Source organism: Oncorhynchus tshawytscha, linkage group LG04 (assembly GCF_018296145.1).
Source record: "Oncorhynchus tshawytscha isolate Ot180627B linkage group LG04, Otsh_v2.0, whole genome shotgun sequence".
NCBI lineage: Eukaryota > Metazoa > Chordata > Actinopteri > Salmoniformes > Salmonidae > Oncorhynchus > Oncorhynchus tshawytscha.
This window is the reverse complement of record NC_056432.1, coordinates 25,889,789-25,917,465: the sequence shown is the minus strand read 5'-3', so window position 1 is coordinate 25,917,465 and position 27,677 is coordinate 25,889,789. Positions and strand designations below refer to the sequence as shown.

The following is a 27,677-nucleotide window of genomic DNA, read 5'->3' as shown; positions in this document are numbered from 1 at the left end:
TGAGGAGGGGGGGGGAACTATTTAATTAATTTTAGAATAAGTCTGTAAAAATGTGGAAAAGGTCAAGGGGTTTGAATGTTTTCCCAATGCACTGTATGATTAAGTCAGTTGTCATGATTCCCTGTACCTTGCACTCTGCCACACCAGCAGTATGTTCATTGGAATGATCTAAATCATTTTTACTTTGAGTTTGTAAGCCAGATATCAGGTCATAACTGTTGACAGTACTAGTGCTGTAGAGCAGACTCTTGTATCTATTCCATCTTTTACATAAGTGATAGACATTAGATTGTGTATGTTGACAAAGATTATGGCTAACATATTAAGAGTACCTGTCTATACCATGGTTTAAGAAATGTGATTATTGTTTCCTATAAATTACTCACCTGAAGAGCTTGATTTAAACACCATAAGGTTAGTCACTGGATATAATGTCCTGCGTCAACTTCATTCTCATAAAATTATGTTCTGCACTATAAAACATACGGACTACGATATAAGATTGCTGTCCCAAGCTACTTAGTGTGAGCACTGTGAACTGACATACGCTCTCCTCTTCTTTTCATCCTGCTTTCTCTCATATGAATCACACCGTACCATCAGTTCTAAGGCAGTAGTACACTTTGCTCAAAGTTAGGTAAACAGACACATTTGAACTACATTTAAAGGGAGAGAAGCAAGCATACAGCCACACCGTTACATGTGTTCGTCTGTGGAGCAACAGGATGCACCCTGCTTCTCCTTTATTGCTCCACCAAGAGTCCTGCCTGAGGCTTAGATATTGCACTTTCTATGTCATCATCTTCTTGATCTGGCTGTGTGAGATGCCTTTATTTCAGAGTTCAAGTGTTGTTTGAATTGAGGTTTTTGTGGAGAGGAAGTCGTTTTGAAAAGGGGCTACTTGGTCTTGTTTATGGATATTTAATGAAAGGTGTTTGGGTTCGGTCGTATCATCATAGATACTTTCTTCAGGGAGTAGGCACCTCCTCTGAATTCAGCCCAGTAGACTCCATCTTGGTAGCGACTGCGGTAGTGTCCTCCTCTGTACCATACTCCGTTGAGGTTAGAATGGGCACATGCATTGTACCACCAGCCTCCCTTCTGGTAGTGGGCACAGTTACCTGGGTTGAAGCAAATATTAGTTAGACAATATTGTAAAATCTCAACAAAAATGAGTGGGCTTACATTTGTGGGCTTACAGTATGGACTAGGCTAAGTAACTGAGTCAGAACTCAACACTAGAAATGTTATCTCGTGTTTCTGTTTCAACGTGACTGAGTGAGCGTGTGCTACCTGTATATGCATCATGGTCTCTGTCCAGCGTAGTGAACTGTTTGCCATTGTGCCAGGTGAGGGAGTCTCCGGCGTTGCCATGGTAGCGGCCCACCCTGAGCTTGTAGAAGTCTGCCTCAGGCTCCAGCCTGAAGCTGGCGTACTCTGCAAACACCTTCCTCCCAGACCAATCTTCCAGAGTCACCAGCAGCTTGTAGTTCCTCTGGTTGGTCAGCCAGTAGATGTTCTCTAGGCCCAGCCAATACTCTCCATCGATGTTCCCAAAGCCTTGCTATGAGGGGCAAAGGGAGAATACATACAACACAGTCAACATGATGGGCTTTACACAAGTCCTTTCAGCTGAAAGCAGTTGGTCTTGAGGTCTGGGGGATAATTCAGAGCCTCTTCTCTAGTCGGTGCCTGGGAAGTACTGAGATAAACAGTCCCTCTAGATGCTCTGACAGTAAAGGTCAATATGAATCTGTCTTAGAGTGTTTATTGTCAGGGAAGGTACCAGCAAATAGCCCATGAGCCTACTACACCATAGCCAGTATTCAGTGGTCAGATCTTCACTGTCTTGCAATTATAAAAAATGATTTAATGGCCTGTAGGATCTACAAGATGTGTGCTGGTCTGGACTGTTCTGCCTCATTTCCGTGCCAGGACAGGTCACTGGATATGATGTGTTTTACATTACATTGCACATGCTTTGAATCATGGGAAGATCTGGCAATTGTACACATTTAATTCCCATGTGTTTTAATGTGTATCGTAAAGGTCTTGGAAAGTTCTCTGGCAAGGATTTAAACAAGATTCTTGCAAATTGTCTGTCTGCCCTATGATGTTTGCACTCAAATTGTTTTGCCTTGTTGCAGTGCTTTAGATCCTTACACTAACCAGACCCTTTTCACCTCATTCCCTACTGGCAATATTCATCCCTTAGTATTTCATGCTGTCCTCATGACTGCCTGTGTAATGTTGTGTAACTACCTGAATTCAGACATTTATTTTTCCTCAAACCATTGCTATGATGTAAATATAAATAATTTTCATGGACCATGAATCATTTTTCACTGGGCAATATTTTTATTGTGGCATTGATTTCCAGTATGGCAGCTTTTCATCCACACGTTTCTCATTAAGCCTGTATGCGTCCTGTGTGGACTAATTTCACAAAGACCCAACTCCTGTTGACGGATGGTATGAGTCATCGGCCAGTGGTGTGACTGACAGGTGCAGTGCAAGGGACCATTCTCCTGAAACCTCAACAATGACTTAGTTGATTTATTAGTTCAGATCTTTTTAACGTCAGACACACCAGACATAAGTCACCTGTTTCACTTCGAACTACTGCCAATGTTCAGCATACAGACACAGTTCTACATAGAACCTGCCTCCCCTTTATACTAAAAGAGTTTGCCTTAGTGTGGGGCTGTTTACATACCTTGTAAGTCTCCCAGTTCCTGAAGAAGTTGACTGATCCGTCCAGCCTCCTCTGGATGACGGTCCAGCCACCAGGGTCGTGTCTCTGGTCACACCACACCTGCATTAGTTTGTTGGCGTTCTCTGGCTTCACCAGGTACATGCCACTGGCCGTGTGGCCATCCTCAAGGGCCTGTAGGCAGTCCTTCCATGGCCCTGCATGGGACAGGAAATGAGACAGACACAGTGGTTAGACAGAAAGCCTGGTGGAAGGACCAGGTTGTCAAAGTATATTTTTTCTATAATATGAGTCACTTTCATATTCATAATTAACCCTTGTGTGGTGTTCATGTTTTTGTTATTCACCCAATGTTTGCGGGTCTGATGGACCCACAACATTATTGGGTTTTTAAAACAATACAGCCATACCAATTCTTGTAAAGAATACTTAAGACTTAATATTTATATGTTGACTGATATCAATTACAAGGAATATAGACAGCATACATGATTAATATTTGCCATTTACCTCTGCTAGATCACATTGACCAATAAAAGGGCTATTCGTTTTTTTAAATAAAAAGTGATTTATGTAAACAAAAATCAGTTCTAATCAAGACATGGGTGCAAAAAAATAATGTTTATCTTGAACAAATATAAATGAAACAAGGTTTTCATCACTATTGATGTTTATTGCTTTGAACTGAACAAATTGGAAGGACTAATTTTACATACAGTATTTTATGGAAATTATAAATGAGCCCCATTGAACACAAATTAAGGCCGGTCTACACACCACATGAGGGACAGAGTTTTACTGTGTGTGTGTTGCTAATGTATTTATTGCATTTCATGCATGTGTAGTGTGTCTTCCTGTCCTTCTTGGGTCCACACACATCGCAGCGCTTCTTCTTGTTGCTACCGGTTGCAATCTAGAATGATGAAAACATTTAGTTGAGGAATTTTACTAACATCTCACTCACTCGCATATATAGTTACAGCAGGCCAAGGTAGGAGAGTCAGACACACACACATGCAACAACATTACGAACACTTACTTCCGGTATTGAGGTTGGTTCTGTGGGTCAGACGGATGGGGCACCAGCATCCTCCTCATGATGGCTGCAGAAGCTGGGGTCCTTGGGATATGTTGCCTATTCTGGATTTGAGATCTTACCAATGCCTTGCCCAGCTCCTCGAGAAAGTGCCATCTCCTCTGGAGCTTCCCTCTGTTCCAATCTGGGTTCAAGGCCATCAAGATGACAAACGGGTTGTACACCGAGATGTCCAAGATGTTGAAGAATATCGTAAGATTCTTCTTTTCTGCTGTAGCCAGTCACCAGCTTGTCTAAATTGTCCATCCCTCATTTTGTGGCATTGTAATGCATTATGATTTCTGTTTTTTGATGTTCCTGGCCACAGATTCTGCCAACCCTATGCAGCGTACTCATGAGTACGACATTTTTGCCTTTCTTTGGCACGTAGGACACTAGGGACGTGTAGGCCGTGAACACAAATGTAGAGGAATTGATAGGCCTGTTCTGTGTATTCAACAGCTGAGTTGGGAGCTCTGGCTTGTTTTTTCGTACTGTTCCTACCATCGTCAGCTTTATCTTGGGGAGCTCCTGTCCCAGCTTGTGCAAAGTAAAACAGTTTTTCCTATGATGTTGTGGCCACGGAGTCCCTGTGTCACGTCCAGGACAACCCACATCCCTTGGTTATTCTCAGGGGCTCCTCCATCTGGCTTCCCCATATACACTTGCAAGTTCCACGCATAGGATGAAGCAGCATCACAGGGAGCCCAGATCTTGATTCCATATTTTGTATGTTTAGATGGTATGTACTGCCTGAAGGGGCAGTGTCCCCTAAATGGTATAAGCTGCTTATCAACAGTAACGTTGGGCCCAGTGTTGTGAAACAGGAGAACGCAGTCCACCCACTTGTCCCACACGGACCTGATTGCAGCTAGCTGGTCTCTCTGCCGCCGAGCTGGTCTGGTGTCTCGGTTATCGAAGCAAATAATCATGGAAATAATGTTGAAGTTTTTCAGAGACGTTGTTGCACGGAAGAGTTCTCTGCCAGTTTCTGCATCCCACGGGGATTCTGTGGATTCCCCATTGGATCTGAAAACACCAGCAAGGATAAGAACCCCAAAGTATGCATGTAAATGAGTTTGGTCCATCTCCTTTCATCGCTCTCCAAAAACACGCCTTCCCTCCAAATGAGTGCAGTCCAGAATGATTCTCTGGATGGTGTCTGGGATGAACAGTTCAAAAGAAGACTTTATGTTCTGAACATGAGTAACCGCCATCCACGTCGGCCCTGGTTGCATCCTTATCACATTGACAGCTATGCGGGGTGGCTCATTCCTTGGGCATATTTCTCCTCCTGCAGGCTGCTGATGAGCTGGTTGCTGTCAGGCTGGTTCTGGGGCTGGCTGCTGATGGGCTGGTCCTGGGGCTGGCTGAGGGTCAATCTCATCCTCTTCTTCCAACTCACTGTCAGACTCCGAATTGACAGAGACATGATCCTCATATTCTGAAAATTCTTCATCTTCCAAAGTGGAAGATGCTATTTCCACACTAGCTTCTCTCTCTACAAAAATTATTTCTAAGGTCCTCTGATCAGAGATTATTTTTGCCATACTGATTGATTGTGGTAGGGAGCACACATGCAAAGCTATTTATTTGTTGAGTCCCTCCCCCAATTTGCACCTGGCTGGGGTAGAGTGTGGGAAAATACAGATTTTTTTTACAATGTATCGAAATAATGTATTGTAATAGAGTAGGTTCCCGCAAGACATTGTGTAGTTTCACACACTACTACAAAGGGTAAAGAGTGTGAGAAAAGCGGGAGACAGGCAGGGAGACAGACAGGTTCTTGGTACTATGTTGAAACAGCAGGCCCAGGGAGGTGGAAGACAGAGTGAAGGTACACAGCAAACCTTTTTGTTTCATTTTGACTTGTTTTCACTTACACACACACTTTTCTACACTTTTTAATTAACCTCGGGTCCAGTGGACCCAAACACCACATACTGTATGTAATATACATGTGTAGGGGGGTGCACAGTGGGCACTCAATGAACGTGTTCTTTGACATGTTCTTCACAGAAAATGAGCCAAGGCCAATGAGGCTCAGGTTGAAAAAACAATTCATTTGATCATTTCTCTTTAGTAAACATTGAAAATGGGTCCCACAGACCTGAATACCACACAAGGGTTAATACAACATTCTTATTGTGTGACCATCACAGTACTGGAGATAGATGCTACACAGCCTAATTGAAAAGACCACAGCATCATGTTACTGCTGCTACTCCCATTTTACAGTAGCTTTCAGTTTAAGGCCAGGATTGACTTTGGTTGCTGCTCTCACAAGTGAAATTACTGCAGGCTGTGCAGCCAAGAGCAACATTGGCATATGGCTATAGGGAGGCCTGATTGCTGAATGATGCAACATTAGCAGATACTGTAGATCAGCATGCACTCTAAAGGTCCCTTGTTGATGAATGATATCATGGGCATTGAGCTGTAGAAAACACTCTTTTGTTGAAGTAGAGTTGGAAAGTCTCTTAATATTTAATCACTGTCCTTCTAAACCCCTATTAAACCCTTGCATGTTTCTTATGTTGTTATTGTCAATGGGTGTTTTTGACCTACCCCAGTGGAGGTAAAACCACTTCCTCTACAATACTGACCTAGAGAGCAGTTGTGCTGTCATGCAGATCGGAGACATTCCATGTGATTGATAGTGTTTTCATAAAGCGTATTCTCTCAGCAGTGGGCTTTAGCTTGGCCATTCTCTAATCTAATCTCAGATATCAGCCATTAAAACTCTACTAAGACAATGGCCTCCTTCATCTGGAAAGGCCTGTGTAGTTGTGGACACACAATGTGCCATACAGCTGTCTGTCCACATTTCATCACAATATTGTTTTGAACATTTGTATTAGGACTGATGCCTAACTGAGCATCTACTCAATGCAGTTTTTTTAACCTTTATTTAGCTAGGCAAGTCAGTTAAGAACGAATTCTTATTTACAATGACGGCCTACCCCGGCCAAACCCGTACGACGCTGGGCCAATTGTGCTCCACCCTATGGGACTCCCAATCACAGCCAGATGTGATACAGCCTGGATTCGAACCAGGGACTGTAATGATACCTCTTGCATTGAGATGTAGTGCCTTAGACCGCTGCACCACTCAGGAGCCCTAGTGAGTCTTAATGGGTGTCTTAATGGGTGCTGATGAAAATGTTGTCTAAAGTGCATTACTGTGGCTTGGAAACACGATGATATTTCAAAAGGAGGGAAATAATTAGTAGGACAAGCTTTTGTTATCATTGTGATGTCTCCAAATTGACTAGCTAGCTAAGATTGAGGGGAGAGCACTGACATTTTAGCTAGCTAACATTAGCATTGCTATCTACAGTTGAAGTCAGAAGTTTACATACACCTTAGCCAAATACATTTAAACTCAGTTTTTTCACAATTCCTGACATTTAATCTTAGTAAAAATCTCCTGTCTAAGGTCAGTTAGGATCATCACTTTATTTTAAGAATGGGAAATTTCAGAATAATAGAGAGTGATTTATTTCAGCTTTAATTTCTTTCATCACATTCCCAGTGGGTCAGAAGTTTACATACACTCAATTAGTATTTGGTAGCATTGCCTTTAAATTGTTTAACTTGGGTTAAACGTTTCGGGTAGCCTTCCACAAGCTTCCCACAATAAGTTGGTTGAATTTTGGCCCATTCCTCCTGACAGAGCTGGTGTAACTGAGTCAGGTTTGTAGGCCTCCTTGCTTGCACATGCTTTTTCAGTTCTGCCCACAAATTTTCTACGGGATTGAGGTCAGGGCTTTGTGATGGCCACTCCAATACCTTGACTTTGTTGTCCTTAAGCCATTTTGCCACAACTTTGGAAGTATGCTTGTGCTTGGGGTCATTGTCCATTTGGAAGACCAAGCTTTAACTTCCTGACTGATGTCTTGAGATGTTGCTTCAATATACCAACATAATGTTTTGTCCTCATGATGCCATCTATTTTGTGAAGTGCACCAGTCCCTCCTGCAGCAAAGCACCCCACAACATGATGCTGCCACCCCCATGCTTCACAGTTGGGATGGTGTTCTTCGGCTTGCAAGCCTCCCCCTTTTTCCTCTAAACATAACAATGTTCATTATGGCCAAACAGTTATATTTTGTTTCATCAGACCAGAGGGCATTTCTCCAAAATGTACGATCTTTGTTCCCATGTGCAGTTGCAAACCGTAGTCTGGCTTTTTTATGGCGATTTTGGAGCACTTTTCACACCAAAGTACGTTAATCTCTAGGAGACAGAACGCGTCTCCTCCCTGAGCGGTATGATGGCTGCGTGGTCCCATGGTGTTTATACTTGTGTACTATTATTTGTACGGATGAACGTGGTACTTTCAGGTGTTTGGAAATTGCTCCCAAGGATGAACCAGACTTGTGGAGGGCTACAATTTTTTTTCTGAGTTCTTGGCTGATTTCTTTTGATATTCCCATGATGTCAAGCAACGTTTGAAGGTAGGCCTTGAAATACATCCACAGGTGCACATCCAATTGACTCAAATGATGCCAATAAGCCTACCAGAAACTTCTAAAGCCATGACGTAATTTTCTGGAATTTTCCAAGCTGTTTAAAGGCAAAGTCAACTTAGTGTATGTAAACGTCTGACCCACTGGAATTGTGAAACAGTGAATTATAAGTGAAATAATCTGTCTGTAAACAATTGTTGGAAAAATGACATGTGTCATGCACACCGTAGATGTCCTAACCGACTTACCAAAACTATAGTTATTTAACAAGAAATTTGTGGAGTGGTTGAAAAATGAGTTTTAATGACTCCAACCTAAGTGTATGTAAACTTCTGACTTCAACTGTATTTCTGATTAACTTTGCTAGCTCATGGCAACCTTGCCATCTCTTTAAAGTTAATTTGACCACATCATAATGATGCAGAGTTGTTTTCTACAATGGATTTTTCTTAATCTACTTCAGCAATGTCCAAGCAGCAATGTTTCCAAGCCATTATAGTGTACATTTGATGAAACAGTCATTAGCCCCCAATCAGAAAGACCTGGCATCAACCATCAGCCAGACATCATTATGCTGCAGCATCTGTAGTACGTTGATAGCAATGGCAACGATGCAACCTAGTGACGGAGGTGCAACCCATGAATACGCAACTTGGAGAAGTACACATACAGGCTATGCTCTGTCTTATGGCTGCACCTCCATCGAGTAGAAATCATCATAACAATTCTAATAAATGCAAGAGTTGGGCAATAGATGAAAATACTGCAAATGTTTTATTTTTTTTATAATCCATCAGATTTTGACTGATTTATAGCACATAAAACATTTTACTGACATGGACAAATAATGTATGGAGTTCAGTGATTTTGATGGTAATTCAAGCATTGAATTCATTGTTGAATTTCACTTTTTCTTAGAATGCAATCATACAGTATATACATTTTCTTATTGTATCAGATATTTTGTGTTAAAATAGATAACTATTGGGCGTATTTGCATTAATAACTTTACACAAAGGGATGGAACAGGGTTGAACATGGCTGCAACCACCAAACACTTTGGTCTACTATACCTGCTCTTACCTGTTCTGTCTGCCCTACCTGCTCTTACCTGTTCTGTCTGTCCTACCTGCTCTTACCTGTTCTGTCTGCCCTACCTGCTCTTACCTGTTCTGTCTGTCCTACCTGCTCTTACATGTTCTGTCTGTCCTACCTGCTCTTACCTGTTCTGTCTGCCCTACCTGCTCTTACCTGTTCTGTCTGTCCTACCTGCTCTTACCTGTTCTGTCTGTCCTACCTGCTCTTACCTGTTCTGTCTGTCCTACCTGCTCTTACATGTTCTGTCTGCCCTACCTGCTCTTACATGTTCTGTCTGCCCTACCTGCTCTTACATGTTCTGTCTGCCCTACCTGCTCTTACATGTTCTGTCTGCCCTACCTGCTCTTACATGGTCTGTCTGCCCTACCTGCTCTTACATGTTCTGTCTGTCCTACCTGCTCTTACCTGTTCTGTCTGTCCTACCTGCTCTTACATGTTCTGTCTGCCCTACCTGCTCTTACATGTTCTGTCTGCCCTACCTGCTCTTACATGTTCTGTCTGCCCTACCTGCTCTTACATGTTCTGTCTGCCCTACCTGCTCTTACATGGTCTGTCTGCCCTACCTGCTCTTACATGTTCTGTCTGTCCTACCTGCTCTTACCTGTTCTGTCTGCCCTACCTGCTCTTACATGTTCTGTCTGTCCTACTTGCTCTTACCTGTTCTGTCTGTCCTACCTGCTCTTACATGTTCTGTCTGTCCTACCTGCTCTTACCTGTTCTGTCTGCCCTACCTGCTCTTACCTGTTCTGTCTGTCCTACCTGCTCTTACCTGTTCTGTCTGCCCTACCTGCTCTTACCTGTTCTGTCTGTCCTACCTGCTCTTACATGTTCTGTCTGTCCTACCTGCTCGTACCTGTTCTGTCTACCCTACCTGCTCTTACCTGTTCTGTCTGTCCTACCTGCTCTTACATGTTCTGTCTGTCCTACCTGCTCTTACCTGTTCTGTCTGTCCTACCTGCTCTTACATGTTCTGTCTGTCCTACCTGCTCTTACCTGTTCTGTCTGCCCTACCTGCTCTTACCTGTTCTGTCTGTCCTACCTGCTCTTACATGTTCTGTCTGTCCTACCTGCTCGTACCTGTTCTGTCTACCCTACCTGCTCTTACATGTTCTGTCTGTCCTACCTGCTCTTACATGTTCTGTCTGTCCTACCTGCTCTTACCTGTTCTGTCTGCCCTACCTGCACTTACCTGCGCTGTCTAGACAGCCTCATTAATTACTGTTGTTGTCACGTTCTGTTGCATAAGAGTGTCAATAGCAGGATACCCTCAGATAAACAAAAAAAATCACCAATATATGGCTGAAAATGACAGATCCTCAGGTGGACGAGGCATGTGCGTTGCTAGTGTAAGTATGTGGGCGAAAAAAAAATTGTTGGGGTGTTCCAGCATCAGACTGCGTTGGTTTTTGCAGTACTACAATGACACTATTTGCAAAACATTACCTCAACTCAGATTTTCCTGAACCTCTTCAAGTGTACACTATTAATCTGGTTGTTTATTCAAATTCATTATACTGAATTGGACTAATTTAAAATAATCCTACTACATTAAAATCCTTATTTTACCTCAGTAACTCTGCCAGGGAGACCGCTGGAACTTATCCCAAATTCCAAAATGTTCAAACTTTCACTTCACGTTTCATTTATCTGACATAATTCCCAACTTGGCAGTTGGTCGTTTAACAGAAGTACTATGATGAGGTATTTAATATGGCTATGTTTTGAAGACAAATTTGAAAACTGACCATTAAACCATTGTTGTGTTTTTCTGTAGGTTAAAGTATGTTTCCTTATCTCTGAAACATCCTCCACCACCATAGTATATCATTTAACGAGGAATGAAGTTTATGTTAAATGCTGCACATGTTTGGTTTATTAGTCTCTCTTGGTGTTTGTTCTCTTTGAAAGTGGTTAATATCTGTAAAAACAGGTTAATATCTGTAATAACATGAATTGGCTTATTGCCTGTTAGCCGTTACTCTCCCCCTAGAAGAGCTCTAGTCATCATACTTGGAAACCGGCTTCTATTGGGCCGCTGGTGTAACAGTATAGCTTCCGTCCCTCTCCTCGCCTCGAACCAGGGACCCTCTGCACACATCTACAACTGCCTCCCATGAAGCATCGTTACCCATCGCTCCACAAAAGCCACGGCCCTTGCAGAGCAAGGGGAACAACTACTTCAAGGTCTCAGAGCGAGTGACGTCACCGATTGAAACGCTATTAGCGTGCACCCCACTAACTAGCTAGCCATTGCACATCAATTACACTCTCTCCACTTCTCTAATTGGATGTGAAACTATTTTCCTATTCAAGAGATTACACTAGTGGTCACCAACCTTTTCTGCTCAAAATCACTATCGCGGTCAAAAAGCAAGCCGAGATCTACCGCTCAGAATTTTAAAAAACATGTATTTTTTATTTACATTAACCTAATAAAAACTGTTCTGAAGGAATGAGGTTTGGGTACTAGGCCTAATATATTATCACAGCATATTGGCTATATGCCTGGCCTGCCAATATTATTATTCTCAGACCAAATTATATTTGAAAACTCAAGCTTTCATAACATAATAGATAAGTTGATGTGCAAGGCACAGCTGAGCATAAATTGAAATAATTAGCTTTTTTATTTTACTGGACTGATGTTACCTGCATCTGATGGTCATGGTGCTTTTAAAACAACCGGGAACTCAGAAAAAAACTAGGTCAAATCATGATGTCAGTGATCTTCAGGTCGGAAAGTTGGAGCTCTAGAAAGATACCCATGTGTTTGATATATTTGATACCATTCTGTTGATACTTCTCCAGCCATTACTACAAGCCCGTCCTCCCCAATGAAGGTGTCACCAACCTCCTGTGGTATCGGTACACTTGGCTACTCATTCATTGCAGCTGCAGCGCGAGTGGAAGTAGGGAGAAGCGCGCTTTATGTTTTGTAATAGTGTTGAATAAAAACAGTGTTGAAAATGCTGAATAAAAACATGAACTGGACCAGTTGGTGACCACTGGCTTACACTGATGTGATTAGCCAACTGACCTGTTTAGAACAAGATGGACATTTGTACAGAGACAGGAGGAAGAGAGGTATACACACAGAGACTGAAGCAGCTAGTCTTTGCCCAACCAGGGAATGGAAGCGAGCCCTGGTTTAAATTACTAGGAAAAGGCAGTGTGTGTGTGTGTGTGTGTGTGTGTGTGTGTGTGTGTGTGTGTGTGTGTGTGTGTGTGTGTGTGTGTGTGTGTGTGTGTGTGTGTGTGTGTGTGTGTGTGTGTGTGTGTGTGTGTGTGTGTGTGTGTGAGAGAAAGAGAGGAAGACCAGACAGGGGGATGTCAGGCTTTCATAAAGAGGTCACACTGACAGCCTGGCTGTATCAGAATAAAAAGGAGGAAAATCAAGGAGCTAATTCCAAGTAGGACTGTAAACGACAAGTAGGACTGTCACAGACAGAGACAGAGGAACAAAGGTTCACATTGTAAATTACCAGGCTAAAACAGGTTAGGTTGTGCTTGGATTGCATGTGGGAAGTAATCCATCAGCCAGCCTCCTTCTCTCCAGTGGGCTTTGTGGAAGAGCTGTGTTATTTAGACATAAACCAGAGGGCTGAGCCTGCCACTGTGGCAGAACATTTGACTGATACAAGCCTAGTGGGGATGGAATAAATGACATCACACAGATACGTACTCATTATCTTTCCTCTGTCTTTTCATACCCTCTATTCCTTACTCTTTCTTTCTTTATTTTCTTTATTTCTCTCTCTACCACCACACCTCTCTCTCTCCATTCCTTTCTGCATTGTAATAGGACTCAGTTTTTGTGTGAGGAGTTTGTATAACCTTTGAGGGGTGAGTTGCAGTCGGCCCTGACAGGAAATTGCTTGCCCCCCTTCAAACACAGTCAGGAAAGCACACTGTGGAACACAAACATTTCTATGGAAAGAGCTGTACAGCATAAGCCAGTGTTTCCTACTACATTCAAATGACATGGTATCTAGTGGATGTACTGTATCTGTTAACAAGAAAATACTTATCAAATCATTTTCAGTTGATTTGGCGAATTCCTTATGGAAGCCTCACCGAGTCTTATACATCCTCTGGACAATCCGTGGCAGAGTGCTGCTGGCCTGTGGCGGGGTTTCCCTCATAACTGAAATGCTATATTTACCATGCTACCATTGTCAGGGATAGATTGACCATGAAATGCAGTGTAAGCTGGCTTCGCCCCCCTCAGCAGTCAGCTTGTTAGCCCATGGTGAGTTGAGACCACACAAACCCTGTCTCTAAACTTCCCTTCATCTGGTGTCTGTCCGCTGAGACACATCTGATTTTCGCTCAAAAATACTATCGTATACTCTGGTATAAATACTATAGTATTCACTGTAGGGTTTTTGCGGACTTTACTGTAGTATTAACTGTTGTGTTTTCGTGGCCATTACTGTAGTATACTGTAGTACTTAGAATTGACTAACACTGTTGTAAAAAAACTGTAGTATAAACTAGTAATTACTGTACTGTTTTTGAGAACTGTATATACAATAGTAATTACTCTAGTTTTTTGCTGACTGTAGTATACTGTCGTATTTACTGTAGTGTTTTTGTGGACTGTAGTATACTTTAGTATTCACTGTAGTGTTTTATAGTGGACATTACTGTAGTGTTTACTGTAGTGTTTTATAGCAGACATTACTGTAGTGTTTACTGTAGTGTTTTATAGCAGACATTACTGTAGTGTTGACTGTAGTGTTTTATAGTGGACATTACTGTAGTGTTTACTGTAGTGTTTTATAGCAGACATTACTGTAGTGTTTACTGTAGTGTTTTATAGTGGACATTACTGTAGTATTTACTGTAGTGTTTTATAGCAGACATTACTGTAGTGTTGACTGTAGTGTTTTATAGTGGACATTACTGTAGTGTTTACTGTAGTGTTTTATAGCAGACATTACTGTAGTGTTTACTGTAGTGTTTTATAGCAGACATTACTGTAGTGTTGACTGTAGTGTTTTATAGTGGACATTACTGTAGTGTTTACTGTAGTGTTTTATAGCAGACATTACTGTAGTGTTTACTGTAGTGTTTTATAGTGGACATTACTGTAGTATTTACTGTAGTGTTTTATAGCAGACATTACTGTAGTGTTGACTGTAGTGTTTTATAGTGGACAGTACTGTAGTGTTTACTGTAGTGTTTTATAGCAGACATTACTGTAGTGTTTACTGTAGTGTTTTATAGCGGACATTACTGTAGTGTTGACTGTAGTGTTTTATAGTGGACATTACTGTAGTGTTTACTGTAGTGTTTTATAGTGGACATTACTGTAGTGTTTACTGTAGTGTTTTATAGTGGACATTACTGTAGTGTTTACTGTAGTGTTTTATAGTGGACATTACTGTAGTGTTTACTGTAGTGTTTTATAGCGGACATTACTGTAGTGTTTACTGTAGTGTTTTTGTTTAATTATCTTTGACATAGAAGTGGGGTCTTTCTCCTTGAGGAAACCTACTGGACAAATACTAAAAGATCACATTTTCCATAACCTGTACTGTAGGTAGGTAGGTAGGTAGGTAGGTAGGTAGGTAGGTAGGACTGGGGTATGAACGGATAGTTCAGAACGTCTGCTCTTTTCTGTAACCTATAGGGAACACAATATATGGTCTATACTTGGCATGTAGGTTTCTCACTAATCGGTGGCACAAATTGGGATATGGAGGAGGGGAATAGGCAGGGTATATGCAAATGAACTGCTATAGTATTACTGTAGTTTAAAAAATAGGTGTTTTCTTTTCGAACTGTAGTGTTTTTGCGGACATTACTGTTGTATTTACTACAGTGTTTTTTTGCGGATAATACTATAGTATTCTACAGTATACTACAATAATCTATAGTAAGTACCACAGATGATCGAGGGATAATACAGTGTGTAGTATAGTATTCTACAGCAGTGGTTCCCAGACCTTTTCACTCGGGGGCCCCCCTTCCACCATTGGTGAACATCAGTAAGTTGAAAGCCTGACTGACTTCCTTAAAAAAAAGACAATTGAGGGGGAGGGGAACTCCTCGCCCCCCTTGCTGACCTCACCTATAGTTTGGGAACCACTGTTCTATAGTATACTACAGTTTACTACAGAATTCTGTAGTAAGTACTGTAGTATGCTGTAGTTAACTGTAGTGTTTTTTTCATGTCGGAATATTCATATCCAACAGCAATAGTCACTCGCACAGACATAAAAGCTAACATTTCACTGTTAACAGTTAAATATGAGGAATAAAGGAATAAAACTTTAAAGACTGATATACTGTAGGAATTAGTCATGTTTTGTTGAAGACCAGTCAGATTGTTTTACTTCTCTTATCAGATAAAGACCAAGTTAACTCGCCAAACACACACACAGCTAGAGTACATGACAGACAGCCTTATCCAGTTGTGATCCCTGTTGTATTTCGTCAACTATACAGTTAACTAAATCTATCAATTAATCATCCACTTACTTAAGCTTCATTAAGTGTACCAAATCAAGGAGGATAGGTTCAGACAGCTCCACTTTCACTGGCCTCAAAACCAGAGGGCTCTAGTCCAACCATCCATGAGCACACATGAATATGTGTTTTAAGATTCTTGTGTGGATTGTAATCAGCTGACTGTAGTATCAAGCCCATTAGATGATATGCATCTCAAAGGGTTTGAGACAACAACAGCTCTGTTCTCCCTTAGAGGCCTTTTCTCGGGGAATGTGTGGAACTTATTATTCCCATAGACAATAGTGAGAAGAATGGATAAAGAATGGAGAGCTGCTGTTGGCTGATGATTAAGAAATACCAAACTGCTCTCACACACAACCCTCTGTTTCAGACTGGCGTAGACATTAGTCTGATGAGTGTTCATAGAACATGCCAGCTTCTCTATTTCCGCTTGACCCCTCATATAAATTTAACTTCAGACCAGATCTGTATCAAGGAATATTAATTTCAATTGGTAACATAAAACAGCCAGGCTGCTCAATGAAACAGAGAGACTCACCAGAGGGTTTGGTAGTGATAGAGGGGCTGCCTGTGCCGCTGGGCATGGTAGGAATGACAGGCAGTACAGACTTCTGGTCACTCTGAATCTCGTTGGTGATCTGGTTGGTGAGGCGTGGGTAGGTGGGAGGTTGGTAGGGCTTGTTGATGGGTGGTGATGGTGCAGGTGGGGGCTGTGGCCTTGGCTGGGGGACGGGAACAGGGCGAGGGGGGCTGACGGGCCGACCCTGGCACTGCTCCTCCAGCAGGGCGATGAGGACCGACTGGTTGTTGGCCAGAGTGGCCAGGTGCTGGTACTTGTGCTCCAGGTCCTTGTAGCGGTTAGTGAGCTGCTGCATCTCCGAGGTCTGGTTGAGGATACGGTTCTCCATTTGGGACAGCTCCAGGGTGTTGTCCCTCTTCCTGATGATCTCGTGTAGCAGCTGCATGTAGAGCTGGGTCACCCTGGAGTTCATGTTCCTGCTCTCCTTCCTCAGCAGCTTCACCTCGTTGACGATACCTCCGTCCACCTCAACCAGCTGCTGCAGCGTCTCGATCTGATTCTTCTGCTTCTGCAGCTCCACGTTCAACAGCTCCAGTTCCTGCTTGTTGACGCGGTTCTCCAGCGCTGCATCCGGCTCCTTGCGGTTCACACAGATGGCCCCTGTCACCTTCTGCTGGGGAACGATGAAGGTGTAGGAACACTTGTCGGGCTGCTGGGGTTCGGCGGCGGCTCGCCTGCTCCTCTGCCCAGCATACAGGAACGCTCTCTCCAGGCCATCCTCACTGCTCTCCCTTTCCTTGCTCCTGGCCTGGGGGTTGCTCTCCTGAGGGTTCCTCGGACCCTGGGGCTGCTTGGCTCCAGAGACAAGACCATACACTAGGAACAGCAGCACCACGGGGAGCTCCATCAGTCTGGGAAGGGCTCTCACTCACACACACCTTAGGAGGCATAGGGATTTAGAACAACAGGAATGGATGGGGAAAGAGAAAGGGAGGTCATTGGTTTGGTACAAATAATGAATTGTTTTAAAAATACTGTGACATTCCACGCTGTGGTCAGCTATCTCATTGAAATGATCTCTAATCGCACAGTATAGGCCTACCGTTTTGATAAATGGATGAATGTGTTATAAAACCTAAACAAACTCATTTGTATAATTCAAAGGAAAGGTTCACCCATTTTTTATGTTATATTGTTTTTGTGCATCTCTGAGTGATGTCATGTTTTCATGTTTTTGAGCTAGCGCCCAATAGACTCCCATTGACTCCTTGAAGGAGAGCACTCTTTTTCCCAGAATACACCTCGCGGCCCATTGATGTAGCATGAGCAACGTTTCCCATCTTCTCAAAAGTATATCTGCCCTTGTAGAAATGTATTTGTGCAGTTTGTATAAGCGATTTTACAGCTAACTAGCTACGTTACATGCTGATATTGTCTTTGGTATTATTGTGTGTTTAGCTACATTTGCTGTGTGTTTAGCTTATTATAACGCCAAAATGAAACATTTGTTCACAAAAAAATATTGTTATTACAGTTATTTAACACTGAAAATTAAAGGAATTTGTGGTTTTTCCTTTAAACTCATACTCATATTCACTTCTTGGGGTTAGCATGTCTCAAGTGAAAGGGTATTATTTTGTCAGGTATTGTCACTTTGGTAATGGTGTGTTTTCCATGGGTCCTGTCTGTACAGGCTGAAAGAAACAAGACACTGATTCCAACACAAGATCTGGCACCACATATTCTATGCTTGTGATATCATTGAATGTTATCAAACAGTGGAAATCTCAACTCTGAGACAGATTTGATTTCACCAAGATGCCAAGCTACCGTGCCATCATGTTTCTAAACAGGCACCAGCCTGGTGGTGTTGGCTATGGTTATGAGAGCATGGCTGGCTCTGGGCATTAAGAAACCTTTTTCGTGGCCTGCCTGTTTAGTTCATTAAGGCCCCTGCTGTTGACCCACAAGGCTGGGATCTACTTTTACACTGACAGGACATTAATGGGAGCCTTCACAGCTCCACTGATTGAGACCAGAGGCCACATGTCCCTTAGAATGGCCTTCTCCCAGTCTCTATTACCTGTGAGGGCCAGGCAGGCACACACCTCAGGTAGCAGTCCTGTCCTGCCCTGGGAGCCCCTATTCATTCCAGAGCCCAGCCCAGCATCTAGGGCAACTCTGGGGGTCCTTGGGGCTAAATAAATATTGGCCACCATAAAAGGAAGCATTTCCTGCTTAGGATGCTGTGACTTTGTATTATATAACATCAACTGTAACTGTGTTGCATAATAAAAGTAGAGGAATAACCTTAAAATGTATGTTTGAGTATGAAAAACATAGCCAGACACATAGACAGGCACATACAATTTGATCTGGATTGTATTTTTACTTAACAGTAAAGTCATCTGCCATACAGTAGCTTGGGTTTGTGAACTGTTATTCAGTAGACCGGAATTAGATGTGTTAAATGGAAGCTGTTGGAGTGTCAATAGTCTAACCCTTTCCACCTCTGCTAAGGCAAGTGTTGTTTCTTTTAGCTAATAAGGTACTGATCTCTCTAGTTGGTAAGTTTTTTTTAATGATGTCAGGGAGTTGTGTTTAGCTAGCTGTCCTGACTCTGGCTCTCTTGGGTGACGGCCACTGTTAGGAGGAGTGTTTTCACCTGTCTATCCCCTATCTGCTCCTCAGTGCTCTGCAGGCCTGGGCATCACTTCTTATGGAAAGTTTGACATGCATAGCAGCTGATGCTGTTCTTGCGCCTGTTTTAATATATTGATCAGATTGTATCAGACCTGAGCTGTTTACCAAGAGAAGGACACTGGGGTGCATTCACAAGTTAAAGAACACATCATTGTGTATATATAATTTCCTATATGTATTTGGAATATTGGAATTTCAATCTAAATTTAACCTGAAAAGAATGTAGAACTCTTGAACCTTCTCAATGTGCTCTGGATCATTACATTACTCTGTTTATCAGTGTTGAGAGAATGTTGTGTAATATCAATCTTCCCTGACAGTGTGTCTCTACAGAGAGGCTACATTTTAAGTAGTGTGATTAATGCACAACAACTACATTTTAAGATACAACCCTTAGCTTTTTGCAGGAGTGCATGAAAAATAGGCACTTTGACTGTTTGTTCCATATTTCAAAGTGAAGGCATTTATATTAGAAAAATAGCCGGGCAGCAGTTGGAGGGGCTGTGGTGTTATTGGAAGCAGAGGGGATGCCCCAGAGTGCAGAGGAGAATGTGATAACAAGGGCCTGTACCCCTGGGGCTCCTTAATTGAAAGCTGCTGCATATTGGATTATAGAGGAGCCTGTGCAACACCTCCCCAGAGTCAGGACAATCCTTTCTTATCTCAAAGTGGGAGGCTTGGTGCAGGGCAGGCTCATGGCTGCCTAGTTCTGTTGAGTCTGTTCAGTATGAGGGTAACTATATGAACTGTTCAGCAGTTACTGCTAGATGTCTGACCCAAAGGAGAACCACGTGCATGATGTTCAGACTGCCTTCAGAATGAGAGGGGAGAACACTTGTTTTTGCCTTGCTATTCTGGGCATGGGGCCAGCACATTAGGTTAAAGAGATGGAGAGCAAAACTGTCCAAGAACAAGGCCTTTGGAGATCTCTGGCTGGTATGAGGGAAATTATAGTTGAAGATATGAAAGATATAAAGGCATGGAATGGGAGAGACAGCCAGATATTAACTCACTTAACATTTTGTGCTGCTTCCATGTTTTGTTGCTACCATATTGTTGTCATGTGGTGTTGCTACCATGCTATGCTGTTGTCTTAGGTCTCTCTTTATGTTGTGTTGTGGTGTCTCTCTTGTATTGATGTGTGTTTACTTATTTTAATACTTAATTCTTATTTTCCACCATAATTTGCAAATAAATTCATAAAAAATCCTACAATGTGATTTTCTGGATTTTTATTCTCATTTTGTTTGTCATAGTTGAAGTGTACCTATGATGAAAATTACAGGCCTCTCTCATCTTTTTAAGTGGGAGAACTTGCACAATTGGTGGCTGACTAAATACTTTTTTGCCCCATTGTATTTATTTTTTATCCCAGAGCCCATCCCCGCAGGAGACCTTTTACCTTTTGGTAGGCCATCATTGTAAATAAAAATGTGTTCTTAACTAGTTAAATAAAGGTCAAAAAAATATATACAATATCAGTCAAAGGTTTGGACACACCTACACATTCCAGGGTTTTTAATATTGTAAAGATATCAAAATTATGAAATAACACATGTGGAATCATGTAGTAATCAAAAAAGTGTTAAACAAATCAAAATATATTTTTGATTCTTCAAAGTAGCCACCCTTTGCCTTGATGACAGCTTTGTACACTTGGCATTCTCTCAACCAGCTCCATGAGGTAGTCACCTGGAATGCATTTCAATCAACAGGTCTGCCTTGTTAATAGTTTGTTCGTGGAATTTCTTTCCTTCTTAATGCATTTGAGCCAATCAGTGGTGTTGTGACAAGGTAGGGGTGGTACACAGAAGATAGCCCTATTTGGTAAAAGACCAAGTCCATAGTATGGCAAGAACAACTCAAGTAAGCAAAGAGAAAAGACAGTCCATCATTACTTTAAGACATTAAGGTCAGTCAATGAGGAACATTTCAAGAACTTTGAACGTTTCTTCATGTGCAGTTACAAAAACCATCAAACGATATGATGAATCTGGCTCTCATTTCTGTTATAATCTCCACCCGGCACAGCCAGAAGAGGACTGGCCACCCCACATAGCCTGGTTCCTCTCTAGGTTTCTTCCTAGGTTTTGGCCTTTCTAGGGAGTTTTTCCTAGCCACCGTGCTTCTACACCTGCATTGCTTGCTGTTTGGGGTTTTAGGCTGGGTTTCTGTACAGCACTTTGAGATATCAGCTGATGTACGAAGGGCTATATAAATAAATTTGATTTGATTTGATTTGATGAGGACCGCCACAGGAAAGGAAGACCCAGAGTTACCTGTGCTGCAGAGGATAAGTTTATTAGAGTTACCAGACTAAGAAATTGCAGCCCAAAAATTGCAGCCCAAGTATAAAACACATCTCAACATCAACTGTTCAGAGGAGACTACGTGAATCAGGCCTTCATGGTCAACTTGTTGCAAGGAAACCACTACCAAAGAACACCAATAAGAAGCAGAGATTTGCTTGGGCCAAGAAACACGAGCAACGGACATTAGACCGGTGGAAATCTGTCCTTTGGTCTGATGAGTCCAAATTTGTGATTTTTTTTGGTTCCAACCACTGTGTCTTTGTGAGCCGCAGAGTAGGTGAACGGATAATCTCCACATGTGTGGTTCCCACTGCGAAGCATGGAGGAGGAGGTGTGATGGTGTGGGGATGCTTTGCTGGTGACACTGTGTGTGATTTATTTGGAATTCAAGGCATACTTAACCAGCATGGCTACCACAGCATTCTGTAGCGATTCACCATCCCATCTGGTTTGTGCTTAATGGGTCTATCATTTGTTTTTCAACAGAACAATGACCCAACACACCTCCAGGCTGTGTAAGGGCTATTTGACTAAGAAGGAGAGTGATGGAGTACTGCATCAGATGACCTGGCCTCCACAATAACCCGACCTCAACTCAATTGAGATGGTTTGGGATGAGTTGGACCGCAGAGTGAAGGAAAAGCAGCCACCAAGTGCACAGAATATGTGGGAACTCCTTCAAGACTGTTGAAAAAGCATTCCTCATGAAGCTGGCTGAGAGAATGCCTAGAGTGTGCAAAGCTGTCAACAAGGCAATTTTGAAGAATCTAAAATCTATTCTGATTTAACACTTTTTGGGTTACTACATGATTCCATGTGTTATTTCATAGTTTTGATATCTTTACTATATTATTATACTATTATACTATATATATACAGTATATATATATTTTAGTATAAGCCTAGCCTACATTTTTGTCTCCCATTAATTGTGAAAACATGTCTTTAACACATTTAAATATATATTGTTACTGAATGCCCATATGTTATTCTCACAAAGCGTCTGCCCACGAGTAAAAGCTCAGAAGAAGCCGTGGTTAAGTTTTGGTTTCAGTTTTAGTCTTTTAGTGTGAAACTCTGCTCTGAATGCAGTATATGGGTCCCTTTCATGGAATTAATCAATTCCCACAAAGCCCTGTTGTATGATGCGGTGTGACGTCATCAAAGTAGATGCTGATTGACTAAGAGACGATAGTAAAGGTTGGATCAAGCTACATTATCTAAACATACATAGAAGTCCTTATTAAGGTTCTGAACGAAAGAGACAGTGATGGCCTTCAGTAATATAAGACCACGTTGTGGGATGTACAACAGGGGGAAAAAATGAATTCCTCAGTGGGACAAAGAGGACAACAACACATGATAATGATCTGGTCTAATGGAACAGTCACTGTCTCCCTTATGTTAATGGCCTGGGATTGATGTGGTTTCCCTCTCTGGAACATTAGCTCTGTGTCTGGGAGAAGCTATGCACCGGCCACTCCATGTCACTCCATGCCACAGAAAAGCCCCATAGTACTATGCGGTCAGCCAGGAGTCTCCAATTAGTCTCCCAGCCAGGCTTCCCACCACCTCAAAGCTGGAGGAAAATGCCTGAGCTGGCAGTGGGGGAGTGTGTGTGTTCAGATAACACAACATGCCAGACTCAGGCTCCCAGGGTTCCCAGGGCTCCCAGGGACCAGAGTTAGTTCTATTTGCCCCAAGACAGTCAATCTATTATAAACCCCTCTGTTACCTAGCACCTGAGGCAACAACAGCAGGCCCCATGCCCTCTTCTCCTCCGTAGTTATACAAAGACAGCTGACTAACTGGCCTTGTTATTGTCGTGACATAAAAAGAGGACGGTGTTACTATAGACAAATAACTCCAGTAGCTTTGTGGATGACAGTGCACTTGAGGTAAACAGTGTTCCTTATTAGGATTGTCTAATTAGGGCTGTTTTGCTCATTAGAATGTATGTCAAATTCACAGCTTGGTAATGACTTTATCAAATCATCTCCCTGTTTTTCTCCGTATCTAATAGTGTGTGACAGGCAGTGCTTTGTGTGGGTCAGTGTGGCTGTGAGCAGCAGCGTGCTCCAGTGTTTTTGTTCATGCGCAGCCCATAATAATTAGTAGGTGAGCAGAGCGGCCTGGCGGGCCTGGCTGATGTCTCTCGCCCTAGCCCCTCTCATTTCAGAGTGAGTGTGGCATTCCTCACATTCTTAGCCACTCTTTAGAGTCAGCTGCCACAGACAGACAGACAGACAGACACACTGGTAGTTGTGAAGAGAGAGAACGACAGAGAGAGACGCCTCCTCTCTGCTCCAGCTCTGCTGTACCTACAAGTCAGTTCTGCCTTCTGTTCTACCACACCACAGCTAGTCATACATACACCAGCAGCTCTGTTATCTCAACTACCACAAACGAATACAAATGCACATAATTCTTCACAGTTTATTACTAGTCATAACATATCAATTCAACACCTCCCAATTTACAGCACTGGAGGACTGTGCAAAATGAGGTATATGCTCAAATTAGGACCAATTGACAGTGCTGGTTGTAAACATTCAGTATGTCTTGGATCAGAATTAAGTTCCGTTTGAAATGGTAATCTGAGTAATTCATTATCTAAGGTGACACCATTCTTTCCTTATGCATGTAATCCTGGTTTGCCCATAACATGACACTGTAGACATAATTAACCTCAGCCATGCCTCAGCCCCAACCTCCGCTACCTGCTCAGTCTGCTCTGAGTCTGACACTGATGGAAAGCAGCCATTGTTATGGCTTTCCACGGCAGAGAATAGTTCTGATGATAGTTTAGCACATTTAATAAGGTTTCTTTCTTTTACTCTTTCAGGATTGTGTGTTGTGTTGTGTTTTGGACATGCTGTCAGGCAGGGGGTTTCAGAAATCGTTTTGATACGTTCCTAATTGCACCATCAAAGCACTCTTATCCACAGCCCTGGCAGCAGAGACAAAGCAGAGATTCAACAGAACAGCCCTTTTCGTCCGTGTCCACTTCAGCGTGGAGGTATATCATGAGGCAGCAGAAAGTTGTACCCAGTACTTTGTGCAGGATTTTATTTTTAAAAAACTGTAAATATTCATAAGCTTTATCCATTCATGTACAAATGACAGCAAACTCATTTAGACTAAAATGTATCTGAAATTTGGCATTTTGTGATGTGAATTTCTGTTATTTTTCTGAATAATAAAACAACCTCAATTAAGAAACTTCTACTAGTGTGAACCACATCACAAAATGAGGGCATAGCTTTTTATGGCACTGCTTACAATCATGAATGCCCCAGAGATGCTCCTGGTAAAAAGACCAGGCTCCTACTATTGACACTTTTCACTGGCAGCCTATCTTTGTTGTTCGAGTATGTCTTTGGAAGGATGACAAGCTGAGTGTTTATCCGTGGTTATCAAGCCCTTGTTCTGGAAAGCTCACTACTTCATTATCTCTGCTTTTGTGTCAATCCCTCTCTGCTGTGTCTATATCAGAGCCAGCGGAATCAGACAGGGGAATTGCCCCGGGCAACAAACCTGTCCATGTATCTCCATAGAGATACCACTGAAGGGCTAAGCTTCAAACTGATCAGCAGGAATCTCTGGCTAACTCAACACAGGGTGGCCAAAGCCTTTCTGTCACTGTGCAGCTTAGCGATCAGTTTCTACAAATGTACTAGATTATCAACAGATAAGACTAGCCACACTTAAAGAACTATGAGCAAGCCATGCTAGATGTTTGCATGTACACATTCAATAAAGACAGTGAAAGATACAGGGAAAGTCAAATGCTACTGAATCCTTACCAGATAATTGTAGACTGTAGCTTGTTTCCCCTTCAGTTCCCTTGCCCTCCCGGCAACACTGATTGACGTGTCCCCTTGAAGAAAGTCATCACCAGTCTGTGTAAAAGCTGCTTGGGGCTGTCCCTCTCTCTCTCTGGATCACTTGCTCTTTGGCACCTGAGTAAACCCTGTCACTCAATAGTTGACTGTGGTTTGAATCATGTTATTACAACCAGGAGCTGCACTTGCTGGGAATAAGTCCTTTGTACCGTAGGCACTGGGCAAGGATAAAACAATTAACCTCATAAGATTTTAGACACTTACCAATTAAAAGAGAATACATCCAAATGTGTTAGATGTAATGGGTAGTTTCCTCAGAGGCAGTGAGAGAGCAGCAGGCAGTGAGAGGCCAGCATTGTCTGGTCAGTGTGCTCTCTGTAGCCCAGTAGGAGAAGACTATCACTTTCTATGTGCTGAGTCCATCACTTCTGCTGACGACTCTGAGACAATCTTTTTCTGCTGCCCCCCTTAATAACTCCTCTTTTCTTTCTCTCCTTTCTCTCTCCCTCCCCTCAGTCTCTCACTTTCCTTCTCTCTCTTTTGCGCGCTCTCTCTCTCTCTCTCTCTCTCTCTCTCTCTCTTTCTCTCTCAGTGCATTTACATGATGAAAAATGCTCTGACACAATGTTTCAGTAAGCTGACAAATTTAGCACAGGCCCTCCCCTTTTCTCCTTTCTCCTCCCCTTGGCACAAAGACACCCACAAGCATGAGATACAAGCTCTGGCTACACACACCTCCGCTCTCTCATTCCCACACACATACACACTTCACAGTTTCCCATCCCCCTCTTGGTCCACCACCACTATTTCTGGCATTGGCTGTTGGTTGTAAGAGCAAGGAGTGGTGATGTCACAGTAATCAGAGCCTAATTGGGCATGTATGTGAGCCACTGTAGGAGGAAGGAAGCAGCTTATAGAGATATGGAGAAAATATACCCAGCATTAGTCCAATGGCAGTTTTGGTTTGAGCTAATAGTAGTTCATCTTTGGATTGGATGAGAGAAAGTTGTCCCTAGACCAGAGCTAATGGGCAGGCTCTCTCGGTTGTGAAAAGCCGCTCTACAGAGGGCACCAGATTGGGCTGGAGGGGGCGATGAGGATGATTTAAACGGTTAATTTATTTATTATCTCCTCATCCTTCTCTACCCAGTGTTGTTTTTGTTATTGTTGGGGTTCTTTGCATTATTGAGTTTGTGTGTTTGTTTTGTTCTTGTTGTTTGAAGAAGATGCCTGGAATTTGTTAGAGTGATTGGGAACATGTTGCTCAGTATGGACAGAGCCAAGGCGTGTTCATGATGTGTTAGTGTGTAGACAAGCTTGCCAAAGCTGAGAAAAGCAGTCATGCAGAGAATTGGCTGTGACAGTCTTCAACTGGCTATACTCAAATAGGTTTTGTTGCTCTCTCATTTTGCATGAGGACTGAATTGTTTATTTCTTAAGGTAATAGTCTTGTTACTAGGTTTCCGGATTCCACTTTAATTCTTTATTTACATGTGTTTATTTAGAATACTGTCTGAACCAGGGTGATTAGCAACCTAGGATGATAATTATATGTAGACATTTAAATTAACCTTACCCTTACCAAAAAAACAGGCTTCTGGCAAACATTTGTGGCAAACTTTTGGCAAATTTGCTGCAAAATTGGGCTTCCCGGGAAAATGTTGCAAACAATTCACCCTTCACTAAACCCCGCCCCACTTGGTTACTGTTGCAACATTTTCCAGGGAAGCCCAATTCCCCATTCAACCACTTGCGAAACCCCTTCATAATGATCTCAAATTTGAATACACAATAAAACTAAACAAATCAGGAAACTCTTGTTTTTTTTTGTGATGGACTGTGATTACAATTGCTTCATGGCACCCTTGTCAAGTTATATTTGTAAGTGTAGCTGAATGGCTCTGAATGGCTCTGAATTCACAGTCAGCATACAGTCAATAACCAATAACCAATAACAACATTTGAAGCAAATTAGTGCTCTCAAATGATATTCTGATGTCAACAGCAGATGGGAGTTGTATTCATGTAACGTGCAATGAGTGAAGAGGTGTGGAGTCAGGCGCAGAGAGCAAAAGGATGTGGGGAAAAACACGCTTTAATGTCCAGGAAAAATAACATAAACAAAAGTGGGAAAACAAATGAACAGAAATATTAACGGACAGCGCGAAACCCAAAATGCAAACAAAATACACTCTAACACAAAACAGACGAACAAGCCCGCACGAAACAGAAGCGGGCTGAACAAACTTAAATAACCCCACCCTAACAACCAAACAAGAAACAGGTGATACCAATTAGACAAAACCAAACGAACACAGAACAAAGGATCGGTGATAGCTAGTAGACCGGTGACGACGACCGCTGAGCGCCACCCGAACAAGAAGGGGAGTCACCTTCGGTAATATTCGTGACAATTCATTACACTGCTACCTTAGCTAGCATACATTTTGAGAAAACAAGTT

The 27,677-nt window shown here is 42.4% G+C and overlaps 1 protein-coding gene and 1 non-coding gene across 5 annotated transcripts; both read right to left on the bottom strand.

Moving 5' to 3' along the window:
- On the bottom strand, positions 1–25,759 carry LOC112248423 (angiopoietin-related protein 2). Of its 4 annotated transcripts, none has more exons than XM_024417428.2 (6): positions 25,480–25,759; positions 25,177–25,361; positions 16,374–17,293; positions 2,717–2,910; positions 1,294–1,564; positions 1–1,121 (listed from the first exon to the last, which is right to left on the bottom strand). In XM_024417428.2, the coding sequence occupies exons 3-6, from the start codon at positions 17,260–17,262 to the stop codon at positions 922–924; spliced, it is 1,554 nt and encodes a 517-aa protein (XP_024273196.1). In that variant the 5' UTR covers positions 17,263–17,293; positions 25,177–25,361; positions 25,480–25,759; the 3' UTR covers positions 1–921. The 4 variants fall into 4 exon arrangements, with proteins under 4 accessions (XP_024273196.1, XP_024273198.1, XP_024273197.1 ...); XM_024417430.2 differs by having other exon boundaries at positions 25,177–25,343; XM_024417429.2 differs by having other exon boundaries at positions 25,177–25,332.
- LOC112249771 lies at positions 14,831–14,884 on the bottom strand. Its single transcript, XR_002953431.1, has one exon. It is a non-coding gene; the product is annotated as a U7 small nuclear RNA (small nuclear RNA).
- Positions 25,760–27,677: the final 1,918 nt, after the last annotated feature.

Coding starts and splice junctions, on each gene's coding strand:
- LOC112248423 (XM_024417428.2), bottom strand. CDS start 17,262: ATGGAGCTCCCCGTGGTGCTGCTGTTCCTAGTGTATGGTCTTGTCTCT. Junction 2,911..16,373: donor TATCACTACCAAACCCTCTG/GTGAGTCTCTCT, acceptor TGTCCCATGCAG/GGCCATGGAAGGACTGCCTA. Junction 1,122..1,293: donor AGACCATGATGCATATACAG/GTAGCACACGCT, acceptor GCTTCAACCCAG/GTAACTGTGCCCACTACCAG.